Raw genomic sequence first — 25220 nt, 5'->3', positions numbered from 1 at the left:
TTGGTATTTATGGAGCTCATTCACAAAATTAAAAAAACCTGTATTCTTCCTGGGTTTGGAAGCTGTGGGTGCTTCCAGTTTTCAGTTGTGTGTAAGCAAGGTGAGAGGAAAACCTGGGTAGAAGTGATTGTGTGGAACCAAGGTAGGAGGAAAGGCTATCCAGCTTTTCTTCCTGAGTCTATTCACACGATGGGGTGAAATCGGGCTAGCAGAGGCTAGCCCGATTTTGCCCTATCGTGTGAACCACCAGGCTCGGCTGCGAGCCGGTGGTTCCTAGGTGGGTAACCCGCCTAAGTACCCCTCCCCTAAAACCAGGTTTGCAGAGCGAGCGCTCCGCAAACCTGGTTTTAAAGATCGAGAGTATCACGCAGGACATACTGGAGCTTCTGGGGGCCACGTGGCCCCCGAGCTCCCCAGCCCCTGCTGGCTCTGTCATGGAGCCGGCAATCATGTGGGCGGCCAATCCGGCTGCCCAGGGCTCCCTCCCTGCTCACCCTTCTAAACCAGGTCTCACTGATCATGAGACCTGGCTCCCTATCTTGCTTCCACACAATCACTTCTACCCAGGTTTTCCTCCTACCTTGCTTCCACACAACCAAAAATTGGGAACACACACACAGCTCCCAAATCTGGGTAGAACACAGTTTTGGATTGTATGAATGACCTCATTTTATTTTATGGATTTCTATACCAGCCTTTAACAATGTTTTGAGGACAGGCTTTGAACTTTTATTTGTAGCCATAAGATCACAGTATATAATAAAAACAAGATCTAAAGCAGCAATCCAACAGCAGTTTCAAGAAGAGAATCAAAAGGCCTGGCAAACCTTTCTGGGGAAGGAAACCCAAAGAGGGGGAATAAAACCAAGTAGACCTTCTCTTTAGTTGCAACCAGGTGTTCTGCTGCAGGAGTTGGTTGAAGAGCCTTCCTAGACAATGGCAGAAAATGGGTAAGTTGATTTTATTCTTTAATTTGTATGTCACCTGTCTCCGAAGGCTCTAGGCGGTTCACAAACGTTAGTCCCCAGAACTGGAGAGTGTAAAGCTAGAAAACTTTCCTGGTATGCTATTCTTGCTGTTTTGTGTGAATGCAAAAACTGTGAAAATGGCAAGAAGAACCTGGAAATCTGGGGTTCAGTAGTAGTAGGAGCAAGCACAAAAGAATCCCAAGTAGATATACTAATATATTTAAACCTGAGATTGTAACAAACATAAAAGTTAAACCTATGCATATAATCATAACTTTAGAAACATGAAAGTGTGAAAAAGCATGTGTGGAAATGCTTGTAACCTCAAACACTAATTCAATCAAGTCCTTATGAAATGAGTGACTGCAAGTTTTCTGGTAAATGAGTTCTTTCCCTTGAAGAAATAAATGCAAGAACAGTCACAGCACCTACATGTCTGGAGTTTTGTGGAGATGGCAAGCAACATTTTGTAGAGTGCCTTGCCTCGGGACTCCCTAGGGACTTGAGTTTTACTCAGAGAGAGGGATCTATCTGCAGATGCTGTGTCTTCTAGCAGCAGAAGGAGCCACTCTGGGTCATTCTGAGAGTCCTAAATTTTGCACCCCACAGCAGTGTCTAATCCCACCCCCACGGGGGTCTTCTCTACAATTTGAAAATCCATGTCCTATGCAGTGGCATAGATTGAGATTATGCAGCAAAACAGCACCTCCAAATGATGCTTTACAAAACAGCCTCCACCTCCATTTTTCTAATTTCCTGGCTTCCGAACAATATTCACCATTTCACCAATGAAAGGGGCATGCCTGTGCCTATGTAGGGGGTGTGGCCAAGCAACCCAGGAGGTGTGGCATACCATGTGGAGGGGCATGGCCATTGGCCAAGCAACCAGGTGGTGTGGTGCACAATTCTGATTCCAAGCATGCCACAAGAGGAGAATAAAATAAAGCACATGCTGAGCCCATTATACCAGATAAGCAAAGCCGAGCAGCTGAGCCCTTCACCTCCAACACTATGCAGATGAAAACAGGGATGGAGAGCTGGTCTTGTGGCAGCAAGCATGAATTGTCCCCTTTGCTAAGCAGGGTCTGCCCTGGTTTGTACTTGTATGGGGACTACATGTGTGAGCACTGTAAGATATTCCCCTTAGAGAATGGGACTGCTCTGGGAAGAACATCTGAAGTTCCAGGTTCCCTCCCTGGGAGCATCTCCAAGACAGGGTTGAGAGAGACTCCTGCCTGTAACCTTGGAGAAGCCACTGCCAGTCTGTGCAAACAATACTGAGCTAGATGGACTAATGGTCTGACTCGGTATATGGCAGCTTCCTATGTTCCTATATACTTGTAACCACCAATTCTCATACCAAGGTTTACTACCCGAGCCGAGCCCCTCATTGCTGAAGGCAGGATTCCACCCACTAAATTCTGTGCAGGTGTACTAAAGAGACAATGACTCTCACCCAACCATTTGGAGACTGAGTTTCTAGAGACACTGGAACCTGGAGAGGATGCTGGATCCTGAAGAATGGCGACCCTAACAACTCACATGAAGAAAAGTGATGGATCTCTAAGGGCCACAAACAGCGAAATAGAGGATCAATGTCGGCTGAGATGGTTCCAACAAAAATGCAAGAACAGCTGATGAATAAAGTATTTATTCCAGTATGTTTCGATAACATCTTTTCCAAGGAATATCTATATGCTATATATATTTTATTTGCAGCCCAATGAACAGCCTCCAGTGGCTGTTGCTGGTGTGTATCTTTTGGTTCTTTTTTAGCTTGTGAGCCCTTTGGGGACAGGGAGCCATTTTATTTATTTATTTATTTATATCTATATAAACCGCTTTGGGAACTTGCGTTGCTAAGACGTATATAAATATTCATTGTATTTGTGTGTGTGTGTGTGTGGATAGATAGATAGATAGATAGATAGATAGATAGATAGATAGATAGATAGAAGATAGATATTGATATTCCTTGAAAAAGATATTATCAAAATGTATTGGAATACATATTTTTTATCATCTCAAAAAAGGGGGGGGCAATCATTTGCAAGGGACAAATTCTATATAACAGAGACTGTTCCTGGCACATAGAGATGCTTGGAGCCTATGGTTCTCCTCTGAATTATCAGATATAAATGAGAAACTTTCCATTTTTACAGGCATTTCCATGCAAAGAGGAACAGTACATTATCCCCTTCCTTTCTCTTCCCCCCTCCCCAAGGGAAAGCTTCTGATCTTTAAATATTTTTAAAAGTTCAGCCTAGTTGCACAGTTTCCTCGTTTGCTCTGCTGCCCCCTCTCCCCCTGCATTTCCAGCCCCCACTTCCAGAACACAGCAATATAAATACTGCTAACTCTGTGGAAATGAATTATTGACAATTTTAATACATGTTGCACAGTACATATTAATACAGAAAAATACATGTTATCAGCACCGTACTGTTGACTGTGTACTAATCCATTCCACCTGCTCAAATATTAGTGCAAATAATTATATATTTGTAATGTATCATTGCTGTCTAGTTGGAATCCACGCTGGCGGAATAAATGTCTCTTCGGAGAAGCTGTTTGCCATGATGGGCAGGATGCACCATATTCCTACTCAAATTGACTTTGGATGGATAAGTAAGTAGATTGAGCAACCTTCAAAAATCCACTTGTGTGAGATTTAGCAAGTTATTTTAATGAATTGTTTACAGTCAAATGAATGTTGCAGCAGTGGAAGGGAGGGAGATGAACTTTCATATGGATGCCCAAATTTGCTGGCTTGTCTCAAAATACTTGATGGTCACACTGAATAGTGGCCAGGGTTCAAAGGTCAAGCTTACCAGCATGGGCAGTCTACACTGGTCATCTCACCATTATTCGCCTCATGCTAGACTTAATCCTTGGCTATTTCCCCCCCCCCCCATGACTTCTAGGGCTGCAACTATCCAATCCCAGCACAGCATCCCTCCAGTGGCTCTTGCTGGTTTCCCTTTTGGGACAGGGTGCCATCCAATTTATGTATTATTTATTTTTCTGTGTAACCCACTTTAAGAACTTTGGTTGAAGAGCGGTACATAAATATTCATAATAGTTGTTGTAACTTAAGTGGAGCAGCGGGGAAATGCCTGACTAACAAGCAGAAGGTTGCCGGTTCGAATCCCCGCTGCTACTATATCAGGCAGCAGCGATACAGGAAGATGCTGAAAGGCGTCATCATCTCATACTGTGTGGGAGGAGGCAATGGTAAACCCCTCCTGTATTCTACCAAAGAAAACCACAGGGCTCTGTGGGCACTAGGAGTAGAAATCGACTTGACGGCACATTTTACCTTTAGAAGTACTTTGAGGTTTCTTGGGTCCCTGATTTGGGGATGGGTCCAGATGCTGGGTCATAGGGAACATAGGAAGCGGCCATATACTGAGTCAGACCATTGGCCCATCTAGCTCAGTATTGTCTTCACAGACTGGCAGTGGCTTCTCCCAGGTTGCAGGCAGGAATCTCTCTCAGCCCTATCTTGGAGATGCTGCCAGGGAGGGAACTTGGAACCTTCTGCTCTTCCCAGAGTGGCTCCATCCCCTGAGGATGCTCAGTGGAAAAACATATATGCTTTGCATGCAGAAGGCCCCAGGTTCAGTCCCTGGTTGCATCTCCAGATGGGGCTGAGTTGGGAAATACCATCTGAAACCCTGGAGAGCTGCTGCCAGTCAGTGTAGGCAGTAGTGAGCTAGATGGACCAAGGGCCTGACATGGCACCAGGCAGCTCCCCATGCTCCTGTGTTGTTGGACTACAACTCCAGTCATCTCTAGCCACAAGGGCCAATAGAAATGGTCACATGCTGCTTTTCAGCAAAGCAGCTCACAAAGCATTCAACGGAACAAAAAGAATGAGGAAATGGTCCCCTGTCCCAAAGGAGCTCACCGTCCAAGAAGGAACCCAGGCAGGGAGTCACCAGCAACAGCCACTGGAGGGATGTGATGCAGGGCTGAATGGAGGCAGTTGCTAACCGCCCCCACCCATCACCCTGCTAAATATAAAAGAAGAGATGCCACTCTCAAAAGGGCTCTCAGTCCAGTTAGTGAGGGTGATTCCCAAGCTGTGGGCCACCAGAGAGCCTGGATAGGGTTCCTAGCCTCAAAGGGGCTCACAACATAAAAAGAAGCACAAAGGAGACACCAGCAACAGCCACTGCAAAGACACTCTGCTGGGGGTTGGCTAGAGACTGCCCCTGCTCAACCGGAGAGAGCCACCACTTTAAAAGGCACCGCCTTCCTCAGTTTGCAGGTGTCCGTCCGGAATAGGGCCCTCTTTCTGCTCCTCTCTCTCTCCTTCCCCTTCTCTTTAAAAATGGATGGCCAACCATGTCCTTGTTTAATAGCCAGTGATGTTGCTCATTCTTAAGAGGAGGTCTCCTCCGGAGACCTGGAGATTCCGGTTTGTCATCTGCTCCTGGACCGAGAATCAGCGACCCTTGAATTAGTGAAAGGCTACCCCGTGTGGTGAGTCACAAGGCTGCAGTCTGAAACATCTTTATGGACAATGACTATCCCCAGGTCCTGGACTTGGCTCTGGGGGACATTCCTACTCGCAGATGGAAGTTGCTGCAGGAAGGAAGAGTGACAGTGTGACTTGCTCAGCCGAGAGAGTTGTGCGACTGCCTCTGCCACACAAAAGTGGGCATTAGGAGTTGGCTGTTAGGGCCAACTAACTCTTCTGTTGGCCCTGGGTCACCCGGCAACTGCCTAACCTGGTCAGTCCCTGATGCCGCTGGATGATCGTATTGGAACTAGACAGTAGGTAGGTACCTTCATGACAATGGCACACAGTCAGATGAGAGAGGAAATCTGTTCAAGCTGTTATTTTTTCCAGAGCTCACGGCAGGACTGAAGAAATGTTTGTGTGTTTCGAGAGCTACCCAAGGACTTCATCCACTCTTCAAATGTTACGGCTGCCCTTCACCCTTTCAACCTCCCCCCCCGCCCCCCCCCCCGCAACAGCCTGTTTCTCCTAAGCATTTAAAGAGCAGCTTTTCAATCCTCCTCCAGTCCCCTTCACAATGTCCCCCCCCCAAAAAAAACCCTGCATGATAGCGTAGTAAGTACTCTGCCTTATTTCCCCCTTTCATTATTATTACCCTTTCTGCTGTAATGCAAACAGAATGCAAATACCTAGTTGTGTTTTAAAAAAAATTATAGGACTTGTAAAAGGAAGAAAGCACATACATTCTTTCCCACTCTATTGCAATTTCCCATTTTAACCAATTGGAAGGCGTATAATTACACCCGCCCCCCTCTCAAGCGTGATTGCTGCTCGTTAAATGCCAAGGTTGGAAGAAGGAGCTATGGAAAAGCAACACTTTTAACTCATTACCAGGAAATCAAAGGGCATTTAAAAAATTTAGTTCTGGATGGCACTTAAATTATATTGAGGTGCTACTGGAAATATTTTCCTAAATTACATGCCATAATAGCTATAATATTTAGAAACACACAGCAGTTTCAACTCCTCCTGGCCCAAATTTAATTTTTCCGTTAACTTTTGTGTTTGTTCGCCTGTGAGTGGGTGGTCCATGTGCCATTGCTGGGTTTGCTGGCACAATGATGGGGAAATAGCGGTTGTCGTTACCTGCATTTGTATGCAAGAACTTTTGGTAATTTTTTTTTTTTAATGAACAAACTTTGCTTTTATCTCCAGACTAACCCTCTGCTGAAACCCCAGGGTTTTCTGCTAAGTGTGTCTGGGGTGTGTGTGTATGTGTGTGTGTGTGCAATTTGGAGGCTATCTCTGCTTATCTCTGCAGTCACCTTTGCCTCCCAAAACTGTGTCCCTGAGGACTGGGGGAGGAGACACAGGACACTTCAGGAGAAAGGGGAGATCATCAAAAATCAATAATAATGACAAATATTCAGTAGAAAAGCCAACAATTTGCGCAATAGTGCTTCTGTCCAGATGGATTGAAACCTATCGGCCAGCATAACCGGGATCAGCCCCAGAGAATCCTAGGGGAATATCGGGTGGAATCCTCAGGAACTGGAGACTAACGGGTTCAGACAACATGCCCACCAGATGCTCACACTTCCTGGGAACCGCTGGTTCTCATCCACATTACTTTGCGATGATCATCTGAATCTGCCCACAGTATGTTTCCCCATGATGCCTGCGATGATCGTCCCGATGATCGTAGATGATCATTCTCGTAGATGATCATTCTATTCTTTGTAGATGATTATTCTCGTAGATGATCGTCTCAATGATCGTATGTTTCCCCATGATGCCTGCGATGATGCCTTTGCAATGATTGTCTGAATCTGCCCACAGTGTTTACCTGTGATGCCTGCCAATTACATTGAGTGGGGTGTGTGAAGGAGGAAAACATTAGGGATGTGCGGAACCGGTCCGGTGGTTCGTGGCCCAATGGTTTGGTACGGGGGTTCGTGGGTTCGTGATCGTACCGAACCCCCACCCCGGTTCCGTCGGACCGGTACTGGACCACCAGGTCCGGTCTGGCAGGCCTGTGAACTTAAAAAAAATAATATTTTTAAAGCAAGTACCTGTAGCCCCTTCGGGGGGGCTTGCTGTAGCCGTGGGGGGGGGGGTCCATGTGGGTTCCCTCTCCCTCCGCCAGCCTTCCTCATCACCGCTGCGGCCAGGTAAGCATAGCCTTTTTGGCCCTTTCAGGCCTCCGTAAAAGCGAGCAGCCACCGCACATGCACAAATGCCCTCTGCAAGGCCGTGGCTGTGGGGACACACACACACACACCCGGCACGGCTACAGCAAGCCCCCCCCCCCCAAAGGGGCTACAGGTACTTGCTTTTACATTTTTAAAAAAAGTTCGCTGACCGGTTCAGGACTGGACTGGATCGGGGGGGTATCAATGGGGGCTGGACCGAACTGGCCCGGTTCCATTCGAGGCCAGTCCAGCCTCGAACCAAACTGAGCCAGACGGTTCTGTGCACACCCCTAGAAGACATACACCATGATGAAGTGATGGCATGGGGCAAATGATCCTGCACATTACAGGGAGAGAGATCTCAAGAAGGGGCTGTCCTTTCAGGTGGGAAGGACAGCCTTCAAGGTCTTTAGGCAAGACCTTGAAATGCCTTCAAGGTCTTTAGGCAAAGGAGGAACATTTCAGAATGTGGGATCAGGAGAAGGAAGGGCTGGTCCCTGCTCCTCAAAGGCCATCCCTATCCTCCTTTGCTATTTATAAGAAGAGTTTTGTAAAGCTTTTGTGGTTTGCTCCACATCTCTACCTCTCATTTATTGCTCTACAAGGAAAGCTTGGGGCCTATATAGTTCAGAACAGAAATTCCCAATCTCAGGTCCCTCGATCTTGTTGGACTTCAGCTCTCATCATCCCCAGCCAAAATGGTGGCCACTATGGCAGGGGATGATGGGAGCTGTAGTACAGTAACATCTGGTGAACCTAGACTGGGAGCCCTTGATTTAGAAAAGCGGCATTTTTGGACCTGCCAATGTTGTAATAGCATCATACAAATCTATGGTGCAGCCCTGCTTGGAATGCTGTGTACCATTTCTGGTCATCCAGTCTGGGAAAGGGTATTTTAGAAATGGAAGAGGTGCAGAAGAAAAAGGCCACCAGAATGATCAGGGGGCTGAAGCATTTTCCTTACAAGGAATGCTACCGCATGTGTGGAGCTTTTTAGTTTAGTTAAGGAACAAGGCTTATACCAAGTCAGGCCATTGGCCCATCTAGCTCAGTCCTGTCTACGCCAGGGGTAGGCAACCTTGGTTCTCCGGTTTGTGTCTGTGGGTGATGGGAGTTGTAGTTCAATGGCTGGAGAGTGAAGGTTCCAGACTGGAGTCTCTCCCTGTCCTACCTGGAGAGGTTGCCAGACAGTGGACCTGGGACCTTGGGCATGCAAAGCAGATGCTGTACCACTGATTTATGGCTCTCCAGACAGGGATGAACTACAACTCCCATCACCCCCAACTACAGTTTATTGTGGCTGGGGGTTATGGGAATTGTAGTTCAGCAACATCTGAAATACCACAGGTTGGAAAACCCTGGCCTATTCTAAGAGACAGGGGCTCACCAAGCTTCAAAGAGGGAGCAGATCTCAAGCATACCACCTGAAATCCTGGGAGATGCCAGAGATCAAACCTGGAACTTCCTGTCTACGTAGCATCAGCTTGACCACTGAGCCATGGCCTATGAAATGTCTTCATTGTTCTAAGGGTACGGTGGCACGAGTGGGAAATGAATCACAGCCTTTCCAAGTCAGGTCCGCTTCCAAGAAAACCACAAACAGCACTACACAAAATCTGAACGGTAGTTTCTTGGCAGGAAGGTTTGGCTACTCGTTTTGATCATTGAAATAAAGTTATGTGAAATGAAATTATTGCAGTAGGCAGGATTTATTGAGCTCTGCGATACTTTAAAACAATACAAAAGAAAGAAAACTAGAGCTAGCACAAGGATGGAGCAATGGGTATGGGTCTATGGTGTGGTGTAGTGGTTAGAGTGCTGGATTAGGACCAGGGAGACCCGGGTTGAAATCCCCATTCAGCCATGAAACTAGCTGGGTGACTCTGGGCCAGTCACTTCTCTCTCAGCCTAACCTACTTCACAGGGTTGTTGTGAAAGAGAAACTCAAGTATGTGTAGTATACCACTCTGGGCTCCTTGGAGGAAGAGCGGGATATAAATGTAAAAATAAATAATAATAATAATAATAATTTTGGTGGTAGTAGTGGAGAACAGTGTGGAGCCTGCATGGTGTGGTGGTTGGACCAGGAGTGAGGAGACCTGAGTTCAAATCCCCATTCAGCAATGCCCCAGCATCATTCAGGGTACTTTTGAAGTATTCTTGTAACCAATTAAGTATTTTTAAGTGTTCCTTAGCTTGGCCAAATTAACAATTAAGAATTAATCTCCCGTGCAGGAAGATGCACAGGAGAGAGAGGTTTTATTTTTGCCTACTGGCAAGGGAAAGCAAAGTGAAACCGGGATTGCTAGTCACCCCAAACCCTGTTGGGAAAGACTTATAGAGGTGGCTTGGTGGCAGTGAGATTTACCCTACCAGAATATTTTCTTTTTCTGAGTTTTGGAAAGTTAAAGTTTTTTAAGCCAGCCAGTCTGCTTCTCAAGCAGAGGAAAGGGATGACTCAGTGCTAGAGTCTTTCCTTGTGCTGCAGAGCTGACTCAGACTAGTCACTGAGTTAAACATTAACTGGCTGAGTCAGAAGGAAAGAAAAATATTCCCACTACCCACAAGTTGCTACAGCAATCGACAGAGGGAGTGTGGCTCCGCTGATTCTTTTGGATCTCTCAGTGGCTTTCAGTACCATCAACCATAGTATCCTTCTGGGTTGCCTGTGGGAGGTGGGATTATGTGGCACTGTTCTACAGTGGTTCCATTCCTACATCTCAGGTAGATTCCAGATGGTGTCACTTGGAGATTGCTGCTCTGCAAATGGAGATTTACAGTATGAAGTTCTACAAGGCTCCATACTGTCTCTTTAACATATATATGAAATTGCTGGAGCGATCATTAGGAGGTTTGGTGCAGGGTGTTATCAATATGCTGATGACACCCAGATTTATTTCTCGATATTGACCTCATCAGGAAAAGGCAAAACTCCCCTAAATGCCTGCCTAGAGGTAGTAATGGGCTGGATAAGGGATAACAAACTGAAGTTGAATCCAAATAAGATGGAGGTACTGACTGTGGCAGGTTGGGACCTGCAAGAAGGTTAATCTGCCTGTTCTGGATGGGGTAACACTCACCCTGAAAGATCAGGTATGTAACCTGGGAGCACTCCTGGATCCCAAATTCTCCCTGGTTTCTCAGGTTGAGGCAGTGGCCAGGAGCGCTTTTTATCAGCTTCGGCTGATATGTCAGATACGTCAATTTCTGGAGGTAAATAACCTTAAAACAGAGGTACATATGCTGGTAACCTCCAGGCTTGACTACTGTAATTCACTCTATGTGGGGCTGCCTTTGTACATAGTCCGGAAACTACTATTGGTACAGAATGTGGCAGCCAGATTGGTCTCTGGGACAATATGAAGGGACCATATAACACTGGTTTTGAAAGAACTGCACTAGCTGCCAATATATTTCTGGGTGAAATACAAAGTGCTGGTTATTACCTATAAAACCCTTAACAGCTTGGGTCCAGGCTATTTAAGAGAGCACCTCCTTTGTCACAAACGCTGCCACCTGTCACGATCTTCTAGAGAGGTCTGGTTTCAGTTGTCAGGTTATGGTTGTTAAGACCTTCTTGGTGTTTTCCACACTAGACGCTGGAAGGTACTCACAATGTTTCTGTGGAGTGCCTGACCAGATTGGCCTCAGTGTCACCACGTTGTAAGAAGGGTGCCGTCTAGGGATGTGCACGAAAAATTATCGGTGCCGGCGGGGGTAGGGCTTTAAGGGCGGGGGAGAGTGTACTCACCCCCCCGCCGCGTTTCCCCCGCCGGCGCTCTCCGAATTTTAAGCCCCTCGGGGCGGCAGCGTTCCTCCCTGCCGCCCCGTTGCCCCCGTCGGCCGGAAGTCCAGAGCGCGTGCGCGCGCGCGCATGGTAGGCGGGCGGGTGCATGCGCGCACGACGGGCGCATGCGTGCTCGGGACTTCCAGCCACTTCCGGCCGACGGGGGGGGACGGGGCGGCAGGGAGGAACGCTGCTGCCCCAAGGGGCTTAAAATTCGGAGAGCACCGGCGGGGGAAACGCGGTGGGGGGGTGAGTACACTCTCCCCCGCCCTTAAAGCCCTACCCCCGCCGGCGCCGAATTGCCGAATCCGCCCCCACACCCGAAGCGTTTCGGCGGCCTTTTCAATGGCCGCCGAAACGTTTCGGGCACAAGCCTAGTGCCGTCCACACTCCCCACGCCTGAGTCCGAATCATAAGGATATGATTTTGCCCTACAACGCGGTTAATGCATCTCAGGAAACTAGCTGTGTTTTTCCATGTTAGGGAGGCTACATGCGTACTCAATGCACTGTAACGTGTGGCAGTCTTGGCAGATTTTTACATTTATTCTGAAAGACATTATCTGCTTCCTCCTGCCTCTTTAAATGTTCAGCTCTCATGACAGTGGGGGGGGGAAGGCAGCGGCATGCATTGCATACGGAGGGAAGGGCAACAGTTCCCCCCCCTTCCACCCCCACTGGAGGCTGCTTGAGGTGGCACAGGGGAATAGTCTCTCTTCTTCAACCTCCCTACTTTTTTGTTGTTGTTCTTACAGTTCCTCTCCTAACCCTTTCTTTAAAACAAAAAACAAACAACGGGTGTTTGTGCAAAGGTGCAAGCCCATTCAGTGGTGCTTCCCCCTCCTGGCAGATTTGCACAAATGCACCGAGAATTTTTTTTTTTTAAGTTCCATCACGTCAGTGACCCCCCTCTCCCCCCGAAATCCCATTGGCCTGAGACAGAGAAAGAGGAGGGGCCGGTGGATGCGTTCTAGAGGTGGAGTATGGAAGCTCCCAGCCTGGAGAAACTGCTGCAGATTACTGCGTGAGAATTGCTGTGCTCCCGGCTTCAAACCACTGCCTCACGCCATTACACAGACATCGCAAATCTCCTCGTATGGAAAACGCCCTGGAGAGGTCCGGTTGCGGTTGCTGCCAGCTCGTTTGGTGGTGACTCAGGACCAGGCCTACTCTGTGGCTGCCCCGAGGCTGTGGAATATGCTTCCTGTTGAAATAAGAGCATCTCCTTCTCTGTTTGCATTTAATAAGACTCTTGACGCACCTGTTTTCTCAGGTTTTTAACAGAAACCCATTTTAAAAACTCTTTGGTTTTATCTTATGAGATTTTTACTTTATTTTGTGAAATTTTAACTGTTTTTCCTCTGTTTTATATTTTAAATGTTGTACACTATCTAGAGACATACTTATTAGGCAGTATAAATATTTGATAAATAAATACACCGCTCTGGACTCCTCGAGGAAGAGTGGGATATAAATATAAACATAACCAAACATTGCAACAAACCTATGGCTGGGAAACAATATTATCCAAGTAAAGCAACATTTCTACAAGTTTTAAAACTTAGGGGGCAGGGGGAGTACAACTTAGGAAGTTCTGAAGCACTCTTAAGATGTGATTTGCAGACTTACGATTATGCCAAATGTTTCTTGCTTTCCATTTCAACATCTCTACAAATTGTACAAACTGCTGCTGCTTCTTCTTTTTTTAAATGTACAAAGATTTATACTGGTGAGCAAAAAAAGCCTCACGACTTGAAAATGCTGGCTCCAAGATTGAGAGGTATCGGAGAAGTATGCCTGGATTCCACTTCACAGCTTTGGAAAATGGCAGCGGTAGGCACAAGCCTCCCCTCCAGTGCCCACAGAACCGTTTGTGCCTCTGCCATGGAGGACGAAGAGAGCAATGCAGCTGAACAAAGCAGCTGTTCTCCCAGAATGCTTTGAGAGAGCCTGGCATGCATCTCCTTCTCTGGTTTATCACTGTAATACTGTGCTCGGGTTTTCCTCTCTTTAAAAAAGCAAATCTACAGCAGTATAAATCAGGGACCTGGAGACATTTAAAAGCTTGCAGGAGGATACTTGGGAGGTCAAAACATTAAGAGAGCAGGGCATCTGCTTAAAATAGAGGTGAAGGGCCATGTCCGGCAGAGGGTCTCCCTGGGGAATGACCCAAGCATACCATTCACATCTCCTTGCCATGGGAACATTCCCTGCCTTCACCAACCCTGGGATCTCCAAGGGTTGAAGTTCACCCCCAATGCCTTATTAGTCTACTTTCCAGTAGGCTTATGAGATTACCTGGCATTCTGTGTGTGACCCCCTCCCCACTATCAACTTTGTAATGCCTGGACCAATATGAACCAAATTAGGTACAGTTGTAGGGACACCTCAACAGTGTAGTTTGTGTTGATGTCATCCATTCCAATTCAAGATGGCAGATGCATAGACATTTGAGGCACAAGTGGGCTAACCTGTGGACCAACTTGAACCAAATTTGGTACACTTGTAGTGAGTGATACCTCCATGGTGTAGTTTGTAATGATGCCATCCACCCCCTATCCAAGATGGCGGATACATGAACATTTGAGGCGCAATTGGGCTAACTTGTGATCTGCCTCACCCATTTGAACCAAATTTGTTACAGGTGTAGGGACACATAGGGACGGCTCAAAGGCATAGTTTGTAATCATGTCATCCACTCTGATCCAAGATGGCAGACACGTGAATGTTTGAGGTGAAAGTGCAAACCGATTTGGACCAAATTTGATAGAGTTGTAGGGACACCTCAAATGCATAGTTTGTGATGATGTCATCCACCCAATTCAAGATGGTGGATGCATGAACATTTGAGCAACAAGTGGGGTAAACTGTGAACTGCCTAACTGATTTGGACCAAATTTAGTGCAGTTGTAGGGATAGTGAAAGGAAAGTAGGCAGATTATCTACTAGAATTTGTGGTTCCATGTTTTCATTTCTTCCATGATTGTCACTATCTCTACAGGTGTTGGTTTCTTACTCTCAGGGAGAAAGATATTCCACACTTATCTTTCCCCACTGACAAACTGTCCACTATTATCTCATTTCTACTGCGGAATGGAGGAGTCTAGCTCTGATCCAGACTGAGCAAGAGCTCATAAGAACTGAGGCCTCCCTGGCAGAGGTACACCCCTCCCCTGCAGATTTAGCATCATCATGCTCGGCTGAGCGACCACACTACCTGGGACAAATTAAAGAGGTTGGGGGGCGGGGGCTGTGGAGGCCCTGGACTTCAGCCCCGAAGTCCAAGGGTAAAAGCGCCTCTGCTCCCTGGCAATGCATAAAAATACACTTCTGAACATGGGCTTATGAACAACAGAAAAAAGGCACAGGGAAAAGGGGATCTGAATTAGTATTATGGTGCAGGGGCAGGGTCTCAACTTCACAGGAATTAAGTCAGCACTTAGGCAAGTGTGTCAAAATTCAGTGACATTTTGAAAATTAAATAAGACACTTTGCAGGTGGAAGGTGACCCTGACCCATAGGCTGAAAGGGCAGCTAAGGTTTCTGTCCCTTTTCATAACCCTGAGGAAAATACCAAGTTGTCCCGCACAGCTTGGGCATCTTCTTCTATCACAACAGTAGTGATGGGAAAACGGGAACCTGCTGAACTTTACCTGACTTCACGTGTCTTGTCCTGGATGGAACCGAGTTAGCTACAAAGCCAACAGCACGGTTTCTAAGTGAGCGCTGATGTGGTGCAGTGGCTGAAGTGAATGAACTCAAAATCCAGACTTCCCTAGTTCAAATCTCACCTTTGCCATGAACTCACTAGATCAGCAATCTTCATTGTTTTTCAAGCAGGCCACTTTGGCAAAAACCTCCACGATGAGAGCCACTTCCCACTCTGTTGACCGCTACACAGTGATGCACTTTTCTCCATGCTGGGGAGGCCCTTTAAGAGATGGAACTCCCTCTCTGAAGGGCTCTAAGAAAGGGCTGGGAGGGGCTCATGAGCACCCAGTTTCCCTTCAAGGAGTCCACCAGCAGTGGGCAAAGCACAGCATGGCGTTGAGGGAATGCTGGCTTCCACTCCACATGGTCCCAGGGGGACTGTGCAGAGTACAGAACGATCTGTACCCGAAATGGCCAATTTCGGGTGATTCGGATCCGAATCGAATCACGGATTTTGGCCCCCCAAATTTTTCGGAGCTGAAACGAAACACCTGTTTCGGCCCTCCATTTTGTGGCTGATAAATGCCTTCTTCCCCCTCCATTTTGAGCAATGACATCAATTTGAATTTCCCGCCTTTTTGCCTCCCACTGACTTCAATGCAAAAAGGTCTGAAGTTATGTCTACTCGAATTTCGGGTCCCAGGGCCAAAAGAGTGGGGTGGGGTGGTAGTGCCTAATGGGTGGAGGCTACCACCCAAATTGCAGAGGGATTGGACAGAGGGCTGATTTTTGGTGAATTTCTGAAGTTTTAGTGTCTTTGGGGAAGATTGGGGCCATAACGTGGGATCTGGGGCAGAAGAGTGGGGTGGGGTGGTAGTGCCTAATTGGTGGAGGCTACCACCCCAATTGCAGAGTGATTGGGCAAAGGGCTGGTTTTTGGTGAATTGTTGAAATTTACGCGTCTTTAAGGTTTTTCCTCATAAAGTATAATGGAGGTTTCAGCAGCCCCATAAGTGCACTTGGGGGGTGCTGGGGTGGCCCAGAGCGAGTGGTGGTGTAGTGCACATAGGGTGCCAACCGCCCCCATGGGTTTCTAACCCATGGGGTACAAGGTTCTGTTGTTTCTTAGATGTTCTGAGTGTAGATTCTATGATAGCAAATGAGAGTGGATTCATGGTGTCTCATTGAAAATCTCATTTGCTATCATAGAATCCACACTCAGAATACCTCAGAAACAACAGAACCCTGTACCCCATGGGTTAGAAACCCATGGGGGCGGTTGGCACCCTATGTGCACTACACCACCACTCACTCTGGGCCACCCCAGCACCCCCCAAGTGCACTTATGGGGCTGCTGAAAGCTCCATTATACCTTATGAGGAAAAACCTTAAAGCCGCATAAACTTCAACAATTCACCAAAAATCAGCCCTTTGCCCAAATCCTTTGAAAAAAAATCTGGTAGCTTCCTTGCCCCTATCTTGCACTACCACCAACCCCAGACCAGTCTGGGCCACCCCTTTCCCCCCGACGTGAAGCGATACACCCTCCATTATACCTAATGGGGGAAAAACCTTAAAGACGCGTAAATTTCAACAATTCACCAAAAATCAGCCCTCTGCCCAATCACTCTGCAATTGGGGTGGTAGCCTCCACCCATTAGGCACTACCACCCCACCCCACTCTTTTGTCCCCAGGACCCGGTTTTTAATCCGAATCAGATTCGGATTAATTCAGATCCGAATCGAATCGGGCGTGATTTGGACAGGTCAGATTCGGATCCAAATCAAAACACCGAAAATCCGAATTGCACACCCCTAGTGCAGAGTATTCAGCTTTGGTTGAAGCTTCACACAGGCCCAATAAATAGTCCAAGAGCCACACTTAGGGTTGGCTCCTGGGCCTTACCATGAAGAACACTGCATTAGGTAGTCCTAGGCAAGCTTCTCAGCCTCAGTTGCACTACGGGGGGTGTTATCATACCTGCTGACCTTCCAGGGTGGTGGTTAGGATCACATCAGAACACCAGTGAAGCTAAGGGCTCTCTGAAAATGTTAGTCATTATTAAGAGTTCTGCATTAAAACACACACAGACATACACCCCAACTGGCATGACTTCTATACAAATGAATTGTCAAGAATATAATACAGATCTCTTCTCTGTATGCTGCCAATTTTTGTCCTGCCATGGCTCCTTTATTTTTAACATCTGCATCAAAGGCATAACATTCAGAAGGTGAAACATTTCTGAGCCCCATCACTTTCCCTCTCCATGTCGGAAGAAAAGTCCAGGTTGTTGGATTTCTGCCCACTGTGCAGCTGTAGAGGCAGCAGAGGCCCACCAGGAGGTTATCTCTGCTACTCCCCATCAGCAGCAAGAACAACTCCTCCCATCGCCCTGTTTGGCCAGGATACTGCACACGTGTACAGGCTTGGAACTGAAAGGGAAAGTGGCAGCAAGAACTGGGCCATTGTTGGTTACAGGTGGCATTCAGAGGAAGGAGTGAGGAGGGGAAAAGAAGAAGAGGGGGCTTGCTGGAGAGAGCTCTGCTTCCGGAATAAAATGCAGCTCTTTAGGGGGACACCATTCCCAATACCTGGCAACCTTGCTCACTGCAGATTCCAGGGTTAATCAGAGCAAACCTTCACATGTGGTGGCTGACATTTTGAGAGAGCAGATTACCCACATTGCCTCTGTGGCATGGGGGAGGGGAGGAGAGGGGGAGGGAATGGCGGGGTGACTCATTTCTGCTGACATTAAGAGGCACTGAAATCTAAGTCATTCAACTTGGGACAAATGCTGAAAAGGGGCATTCCCACTGCACCATCACCACCTCCAAGTGCCTCACCTGCTTGCTTGCAGCAACACAGTGTCCCCATGAATGCACCACAGAAAGTGCTTTTGCAGAACATTCACCTCTGGAAACAGTTTTATTTCACAAGGAATAGGAAAAGAGGACAATGGAAAGGCCCGTTTACGTTGCGGCGTGGTTTCTGTTCTGGGCACTCACCCCCTGCCTCTCAGTCAGTGCCCTCCTTGCCCCACCCACCCCCAAAGAAGCTGTGCTATCTAGTAAGCCAAGTCTTGGGGAAACCCCTGGCTTTGCTTCTCCTGCACTCTCAGCTGAAGTGGCGACCGAGACGAGCCGATCTGTACTCCAGGCGGAGCTGAACAAAGGAATGGAGGATGTTCTTGTCCAGGATAGCGAACTGCTCTTCCGAGCAGACCTGCTTCAAGTTTTCTGGAGCTACGATAAGGAGGTTGCAAAGGGAATGGAGCGTGTCAAACAGCTGCAGTACCAACGCAATCTGTAGCAAGAGGGAAAAGCAAAGCGGAATCCATGTAAATAGCAAGTGGTGAGGTCAGCCCAGAGAGGAGCAGCCAGGCATTCTGTGCAAATAACACCGCACCTCTCGTGCCCAAAGTGCTTTGTCATCTTGTGCACAGGCAAAACAAGAAGCTTGGGAGGCGGGCAGCCTGACAACTCCCCTTTTGGAAATGCAAGGCTGCAGCTTCTAACAGGCCACCCAATTAAAGCACAAGGCGGAGGTGCTGTGTTCCACGATGCACGTCTGACCACCACGTACCTTGAACTCATTGGCACACTTCCTGTACTCAGCCACATCGCAGATGGCCAACAAGCTCCCCATGCAGCTGTAGGAGTACTGCTGCAGGTGCTCGTAGATGAGCCGATGGAAGCGGACTCCAAACTCCATCAGAACAGTGTCCACGTTCTTGCCATCCATGGAATTTCTAATCTTTTCCACTTGCTTTCTGACGTAGGCACAGACTTTGGCACAGGCCTGTAAGATAAACGAGGACGGTAAGAGAAGAAAGGGCTCTCTCAAGTTTGAAAAACACCAGGGTTGTGGGAGGGGGGCGTGTGGAATAGCAGAGGCCACAGTTACTGTGTGTATTCTGGAAACGGCTATGCCTCATATTTCAGATCGTACACAATCTGAATTTCTTAATAAGTGTGAACCATGCTGAGGGCAGCTATTGAGGTCTAAGAGTATGAAGGGCAGAATTAGGAATGTGCTCCTTGGAATATTTTTACGGTTGCTCTTTGCATGTGGCATGCAGTTCATTGGGATGGTGCGAGTTATTCCATGGGGTTATTCCAATATTCCATACTGGAAATCCTGGAGATGCCAGGAATTGAACCTGTGGCCTTCTGCGTGCAAAGCAGCAGCTGGATCCATAAGTGATAGCCTCTGCAATAGAGCTAGAGGTGGAGCATGGCGAGGCAGCTGGAGCTAGGGACTGTGCTAAGGCACAGTCATAAATGTGCCTCAGGACGCAGAGACCCAGCCTTATTGCAGAGGGTTGACTAGGTGACCTGCAGGCCTTGCCCGGCTTTACGGCTCTGCTTTTACAACTTCTTTCTAGCTCAAGAGGACTCCAATGACTAAAAATGCTGAGCATTGAGGAACTGCTACTGTTCTCACTCCGGCTGAAACCACACAATGGAAATGCATCAGAATTCCCGGAAGAGTGGAGGAAACTGGCCTATTAAGCAGGGCGCCCCATGTGACAAAGCGCATACACCAAGAGGGGAGGATGCCAGTGGCTCTCTAGTTACCTTCTGTGCCCCTCGCCTTTGGTGCTTCTATATCTAGTTACTCACATTAGTGTACTGAACCATAATCAAAACACTGTTCTCATCTTCTGGTTTGAAATCGGTCTTCTTTTGTTCCGCAGCCAAGATGTGCTTCATCTGTCCAATCATGCAATTCAGTGTCCTTCAAAGTTAAAATACCAGGTGGCTGTTTTAAAGAGAGTGTTCTAACCCCTACAAGGCCCCAGCTGACACAGTCCCTTATCAAAGCAGCCACTACCTTGTGGCAAAGTAAAGTGGCAGATCTCTTCCCCCTGGGCCTTGCAGAGCCGGTAGACTCCTGGAGTATTTTATTTTATTTTCAGGCAAGGGTCTTTCCCAGCCACTACCTGAAGATGCTGGGGTTGCACCAGAGACCCTTGGCATGCAAACCATGAGTGTGTGTGTGTGTGTGTGTGTGTGTGTGTGTGTTGTATCTATACACACACACACACACACACACACACACGTTCTGATCTATTAGATCTCATTCCAATACTAACACTCCCCCCCAAGAGGAGATGAGTGGTTGTGTTTTTGCTTCACGTAATCTATTCCCCACCTCTACCGCATTTCTCATTGCTTGCCAGACAGTACAGACCAAATGGAAACTGACTGATGAACTGAAATATGAAACCTCCACTTGCCTATCGATGCCCATGTCCAGTTTCACCTCCATTTGCTCTGTGATGTCCTTTTTCTTCTGAAGGCACTCAGACAGCTTAGGAGAAGAGCTGTGAGAAATCAGGGGAGGGCAAGTCATTATCTGCAGTTTGTCACAAGGGAGGCAACAACTGCACACACCCTGGATTCCAAGCACCTGACTCTGCAAGGACCTCCCCGTTATTCTCAACTCTCACAAAGTGGCCCCCAGGCTGGATTAGACAAGCATGTCAGGAAAAACCCAACTGATGTGGGGAAAGGAACCTGGAAGCACCACAGGGGGAGGGGCTGAGAAAAATATGAGCCAGTGTATTCCTAGGCACCAGCATCTGATGGCTTCACAGAATACTAAAAATCTCCATTCAGTAGATTAACTGATTGTATTTCAAAACACAAACATAAGTTTCAGGTCCTCTTGTGGAATACTTGGATGTATGTGAGTTCTGAAACTAGAGGAAGTTTATATGGGTCAAGGAGGGAAAGGGAAAAACACAACTCCACCACATGCTCCCATGTACTTCCTCTAAAGCAGGGATTCTCAAACTTGGGTCCTCAGGTGTTATTGGACTTCAACTCCCACAATCCCCAGCCTCAGTGGCCTTTGGTTGGGGATTATGGGAGTTGAAGTCCAATAACACCTGAGGACCCAAGTTTGAGAATCACTGCTTAAAGTTACAGACCTGATTTACTGCCTCCCTCCAAATCCAGCTCCGTGCCTTGGTGGCCCTTTTCCTGGTGTTAATTTAGTTCCTGCCAAACAACTTAGATTTCTATAACTACCCAGGGTTTGTATAGAAACGTGAATAATTGTCATCACTGTAGCAGAGTGGTAGAAAACTTGCAGATTGTTAATGGAGAAGATCTACACAGCAGTGTGCATGCGAGGAAAGGCAAGCACTGGGCAGTAAGGCCCAAACCCTTTGACTCACAAAAGGCAAGAGAGGCTTCTAACCCCTCTTTACTACACTAGAGCCCGTGGGCGACTGGGTCTGCCCCTTCCATACAGCCTCAGGTGGAGACAACTGCAATAACTCTTCTTCCTCTCTGGAGGAATGATTACGAGTCAAAATGCAAATGCCACCCAGATTACTAGATCAAAGAAACAATGAATGGTCTACCTGACTAATGGCATCAGATGGTCATTGAACTGCTTGTCAAAGAGATGGAAAATGGTATTGGCCTGGTTGACGACATCCAGGAAGTAAAGGTTTGCGTTCTTGGCGTCTGGAGAAGGAATGCCTAGGAGGTGGGTAAATAATGCCATGGGTAAAATATTTCACTGAGGCCAAGGAAATTCCCCTGGAACACCCCCAGGTCCATAACCTGGGGGTGCTCTCAGAGCCGGCTTTGCTCCTGGATGCCCAGGTGGCAGCTGCACCTCGAAGTGCCCTGGCTCATCTTAGGGCAGTGCCCCAGCTGTGCCCTTTCCTGGAGAGGGCAGGTCTGGCCACTGCTACCCATGCTCTGCGTCATGCAGGCTTGACTACTGCAAATGCACTCCATGTGGGGCTCCCTCTGAAGAGCATGCAGAAACTGCAGCTGGTCTAGAATGCTGTGGTCTGGCTGCTACCAGATGCTCAGAACGGGGATCGTGTCACTCTCCTCTTGTTCAAGCCTCACTGGCTCCGGATGAGTTTCCAGGTACAATTCAAAGTGCTGCTATTACATTCAAAGCCCTGTATGGTTGGGGCTCAAGGTATCGTAAAGACCGCCTCCTTCCATTAGCAGTTTCCCTGCCTGCCCAATAAGATCATCCACTGAGGCCTTATTCTATGTTCTGCGAGTGCTGGAGGTATGACCAGCAGTGACACACAATGGGCCCTTCTTGGTAGTGGCGCTCCCTCCCACAGAGGCTCACATGGCCCCCACACTACAGGCTTGAAAAACATAGGAGTATAAGAACAGCCCAGCTGGATCAGGCCCAAGGAAGCCTCTCTGGTCCAGCATCCTGTTTCACACAGTGGCCCACCAGATGCCGCTGGGGAGCCCACAAAAGCAAGATGAAGGCATGCCCTCTCTCTTGCTGTTGCTCCCCTGCAACAGGTATTTAGCAGCATCTTGCATTTGAGGCTGGAGGTGGCCTATAGCCAACAGACTAACAGCCACTGATAGACCTGTGTCCTCCATGGATTTGTCTAAACCCCTTTTAAAGCCATCCAAGCTAGTGGCCATCACCACATCCTGTGGCAGAGAATTCCATAGATTAATTATGTGCTGTGTGAAAACGTACTTCTTTTAGTTGGTCCTAAAATTCCCGGCCTTCTGTTTCATGGGATAACCTCTGGTTCTAGTGTGAGAGAAAAATTTTTCTCTGTCCACTCTCTCTACTCAATGCATAATTTTATAGACCTCTATCATGTCCCACCCGTAGTCGCCTCTTTTCCAAACTAAAAAAGCACCGGATGCTGTAGCCTTGCCTCCTAAGGAAGGTGCTCCAGTCCCCTGATCAACTTGGTTACCCTCTTCTGCACCTTTTCCAGTTCTACAGTGTCCTTCTTAAGATACAGTGACCAGAACTGTACACAGTACTCCAAATGTGGCCGTACCATAGATTTGTATAAGGGCATTATAATATTAGCATTTTTATTTTCAATCCCCTTCCTAATGATCCCTAGCTAACGGGCAACTTTTAACATGGTAATTCTCTTTATTGAGCAGGGGGAGAGTAACTGGCCCTATCCACCCCCAGTACAGTACCTCCAGTGACTGTTGCTGGTGTTTATCTTATGTTTCTTTTAAGAGTGTGAGCCCTTTGGGACAGGGATCCATCTTAATTATTTATTTTATTCTCTATGTAAACCGCTTTTGAAGGTTTCATTGAAAAGCGGTATATAAATATTTGTTGTTTGTTGGGGAACTTTGTCAAAAGCTTTTTGGAAGTCCAAGTATACTATGTCAGCCGGATCACCTTTATCCATATGCCTGGATCACTTTTATCCATATGACACTCTCAAAGAACTCCTAAGGGTTAGTGAAGCAAGACTTGCCATTGCAGAAGCCATGCTGGTTCTCCTTCAGCAAGGCCTGTTCTTCTATATGTTTAACAATTTTGTCCTTAAGTAAGCTTTCCATCCATTTACCCAACACAGAAATTAAGCTAACCTGCCTGTAGTTTCCTGGACCCCCACCCCTTCTTGAAAATCGGAGTTACATTAGCTACTTTCCTGTCCTCTGCTACAGAGCCTGATTGTAGGGATAAGTTACATATATTTGCTAGGAGATCAGCAATTTCACATTTGAGTTCCTTCAGAACTCTTAGGTGGATGCTATCTGGCCCTGGCGATTTGTTAATTTTTAGTTTTTCAGGACAGCTTAGAACATCCTCTCTCATCACCTCAAATTGGCCCAGTTCTTCAGGCTCCAAGCCTAAAAAGCTCAATTCCGGAGTGACTTTTCCATGGTTTGTTGAAACTTTTGTGCTTTGCAAGCATTTGACCCAAGTCAATTTGTTTCCGCCTGTCTTGTTAATGCTGCTGTGTATTATTCTATTAGCTCTTTTTTATAGCTATGATGGTGTTTATTATTAATGTTTATGTTTTTAATTCAAGCCACTCGGAAGGTCTGTACAGGTGGAAAGCAACCTAAAAATACTAGCAAGAAATACATTCAACAAGCATCAGGAATCCTGTGTATCAATAACTTCTATTGCCAAAGATCACAAGAATTGGCTTCAGGCTTTATGAAGGTAGATTTTTCATTAACATTGGGCAGCATCCAGGATAAGACATGTACAAGCAGAATAATTTTTGCCAATCTTCCCTTCTCTCTGCAGCCCCCTATGTCTGCTGAAAATATGTCCCTGAAGGTCCCCCCAAAACTGGACGTATTTTTGACAAGCACGAGGGGCTGCAGAGGGAAGGGGAGGGATGAAAAAATAAAAGAAGGATCAACTTACCAGCCAGACCAGTTTCCAAAGCATAATCGATGTGCTCAATACACAAGAACTCCACGAGCAAAGAGAAAATTCTGAAGGCATTCTTTGGCAAATCTGAAGGATCAGAGAGCTTTTAAAAAGGAAGAGTACCTGTTAGCACTTTTCTGAAATGGCGATGAAGAATTCTGTGCAAGTGGATTCAGGCACAATGCTAACTGAGTCCTTTCTTCTCTTGGCCTCTAGGAGGGAATAATGGGAGGCTTGCTGCTGCAGTCATGATGAAATTCTTAGTAGCAACAGAGCCTCTGTGAGGCCAGAAGGGAGGACACGGTTTGGGCATGCATCCCCCACTTCTATGAGTGGGGCGGTGCACTGCACTGTATGCAAGTTCTTTGCAACCAACTCAACACAACTGTGTGGGGTCAGGGGAGAATATGCAAGTGCCAGGTTCTTCTTAGTATCCTAAGAATCCTGGTCTTCATTTTATGAAAATAAAATCCTCATGGTTGCAGAGAAATGCATGGAAACATGAGCTGAAGTCTCAGAAGCTCCATTTGTCCTCAGGACCAAATACTGTTCCTTGCACCTTGCGCAGAACCATTTCCAGTCTCTCCCCCGCCCGCCCGCCCCCCATCTATCTCTATCTCTCTCATAGATAGATAGCTAGATAGATAGATTTGTGCATCATCCTCTTTCCAGTCTCAGCAGGATCCTTCAGTTTAATTTCTGGAAACACTATCAGAATCTGGTTTAAAAGGCTACAGTACTTAAACACTGAAGTGGACTTTGAGATAAATTCATTGCTATAATGTCCAAGAGGTGGAGGAAGGAAAGACCCCAGAGGGCCTCCAAAGTATCTTGGGGCTCCCATCAACCTGATTCATGTCCAGACAGCAAGATGTCTGATATATTTCACATTTATATGCTCTTTTCCACTAAAAACCAAACATATTCTGAGAAGCTTATTTCAAATATTTAGAAGGGTAAGAAGCAATTTAGCCTACAACCTCCCCCCGCCCTGG

At 47.1% G+C, this 25220-nt stretch overlaps 1 protein-coding gene and 1 long non-coding RNA gene across 2 annotated transcripts in view; one reads left to right on the top strand and one right to left on the bottom strand.

The window, feature by feature from the left end:
• The first annotated feature begins 676 nt into the window (after window positions 1-676).
• On the top strand, window positions 677-24225 carry LOC128330803 (uncharacterized). Its single transcript, XR_008310265.1, has 4 exons — window positions 677-950; window positions 3495-3596; window positions 23873-24009; window positions 24097-24225. It is a non-coding gene; the product is annotated as an uncharacterized LOC128330803 (long non-coding RNA).
• EXOC5 (exocyst complex component 5) overlaps window positions 17220-25220 on the bottom strand; it is a 43618-nt gene continuing 35617 nt past the window's right edge. The window contains exons 13-18 of the mRNA XM_053264148.1: window positions 24220-24328; window positions 21443-21563; window positions 20309-20395; window positions 19692-19806; window positions 18652-18867; window positions 17220-18372 (exon numbers count right to left, since the gene is read on the bottom strand). Of these exons, the coding sequence (XP_053120123.1) occupies window positions 18184-18372; window positions 18652-18867; window positions 19692-19806; window positions 20309-20395; window positions 21443-21563; window positions 24220-24328 (837 nt within the window). The 3' untranslated portion in view covers window positions 17220-18183. The remainder of the gene's footprint in view (window positions 18373-18651; window positions 18868-19691; window positions 19807-20308; window positions 20396-21442; window positions 21564-24219; window positions 24329-25220) is intronic.

The sequence above is a fragment of the Hemicordylus capensis genome, chromosome 1, assembly GCF_027244095.1.
Source record: "Hemicordylus capensis ecotype Gifberg chromosome 1, rHemCap1.1.pri, whole genome shotgun sequence".
In the NCBI taxonomy this organism is placed as follows: Eukaryota; Metazoa; Chordata; class Lepidosauria; order Squamata; family Cordylidae; genus Hemicordylus; species Hemicordylus capensis.
Note: the sequence above shows the minus strand (reverse complement) of the source record. Positions and strands in the feature narration are given on the sequence as shown.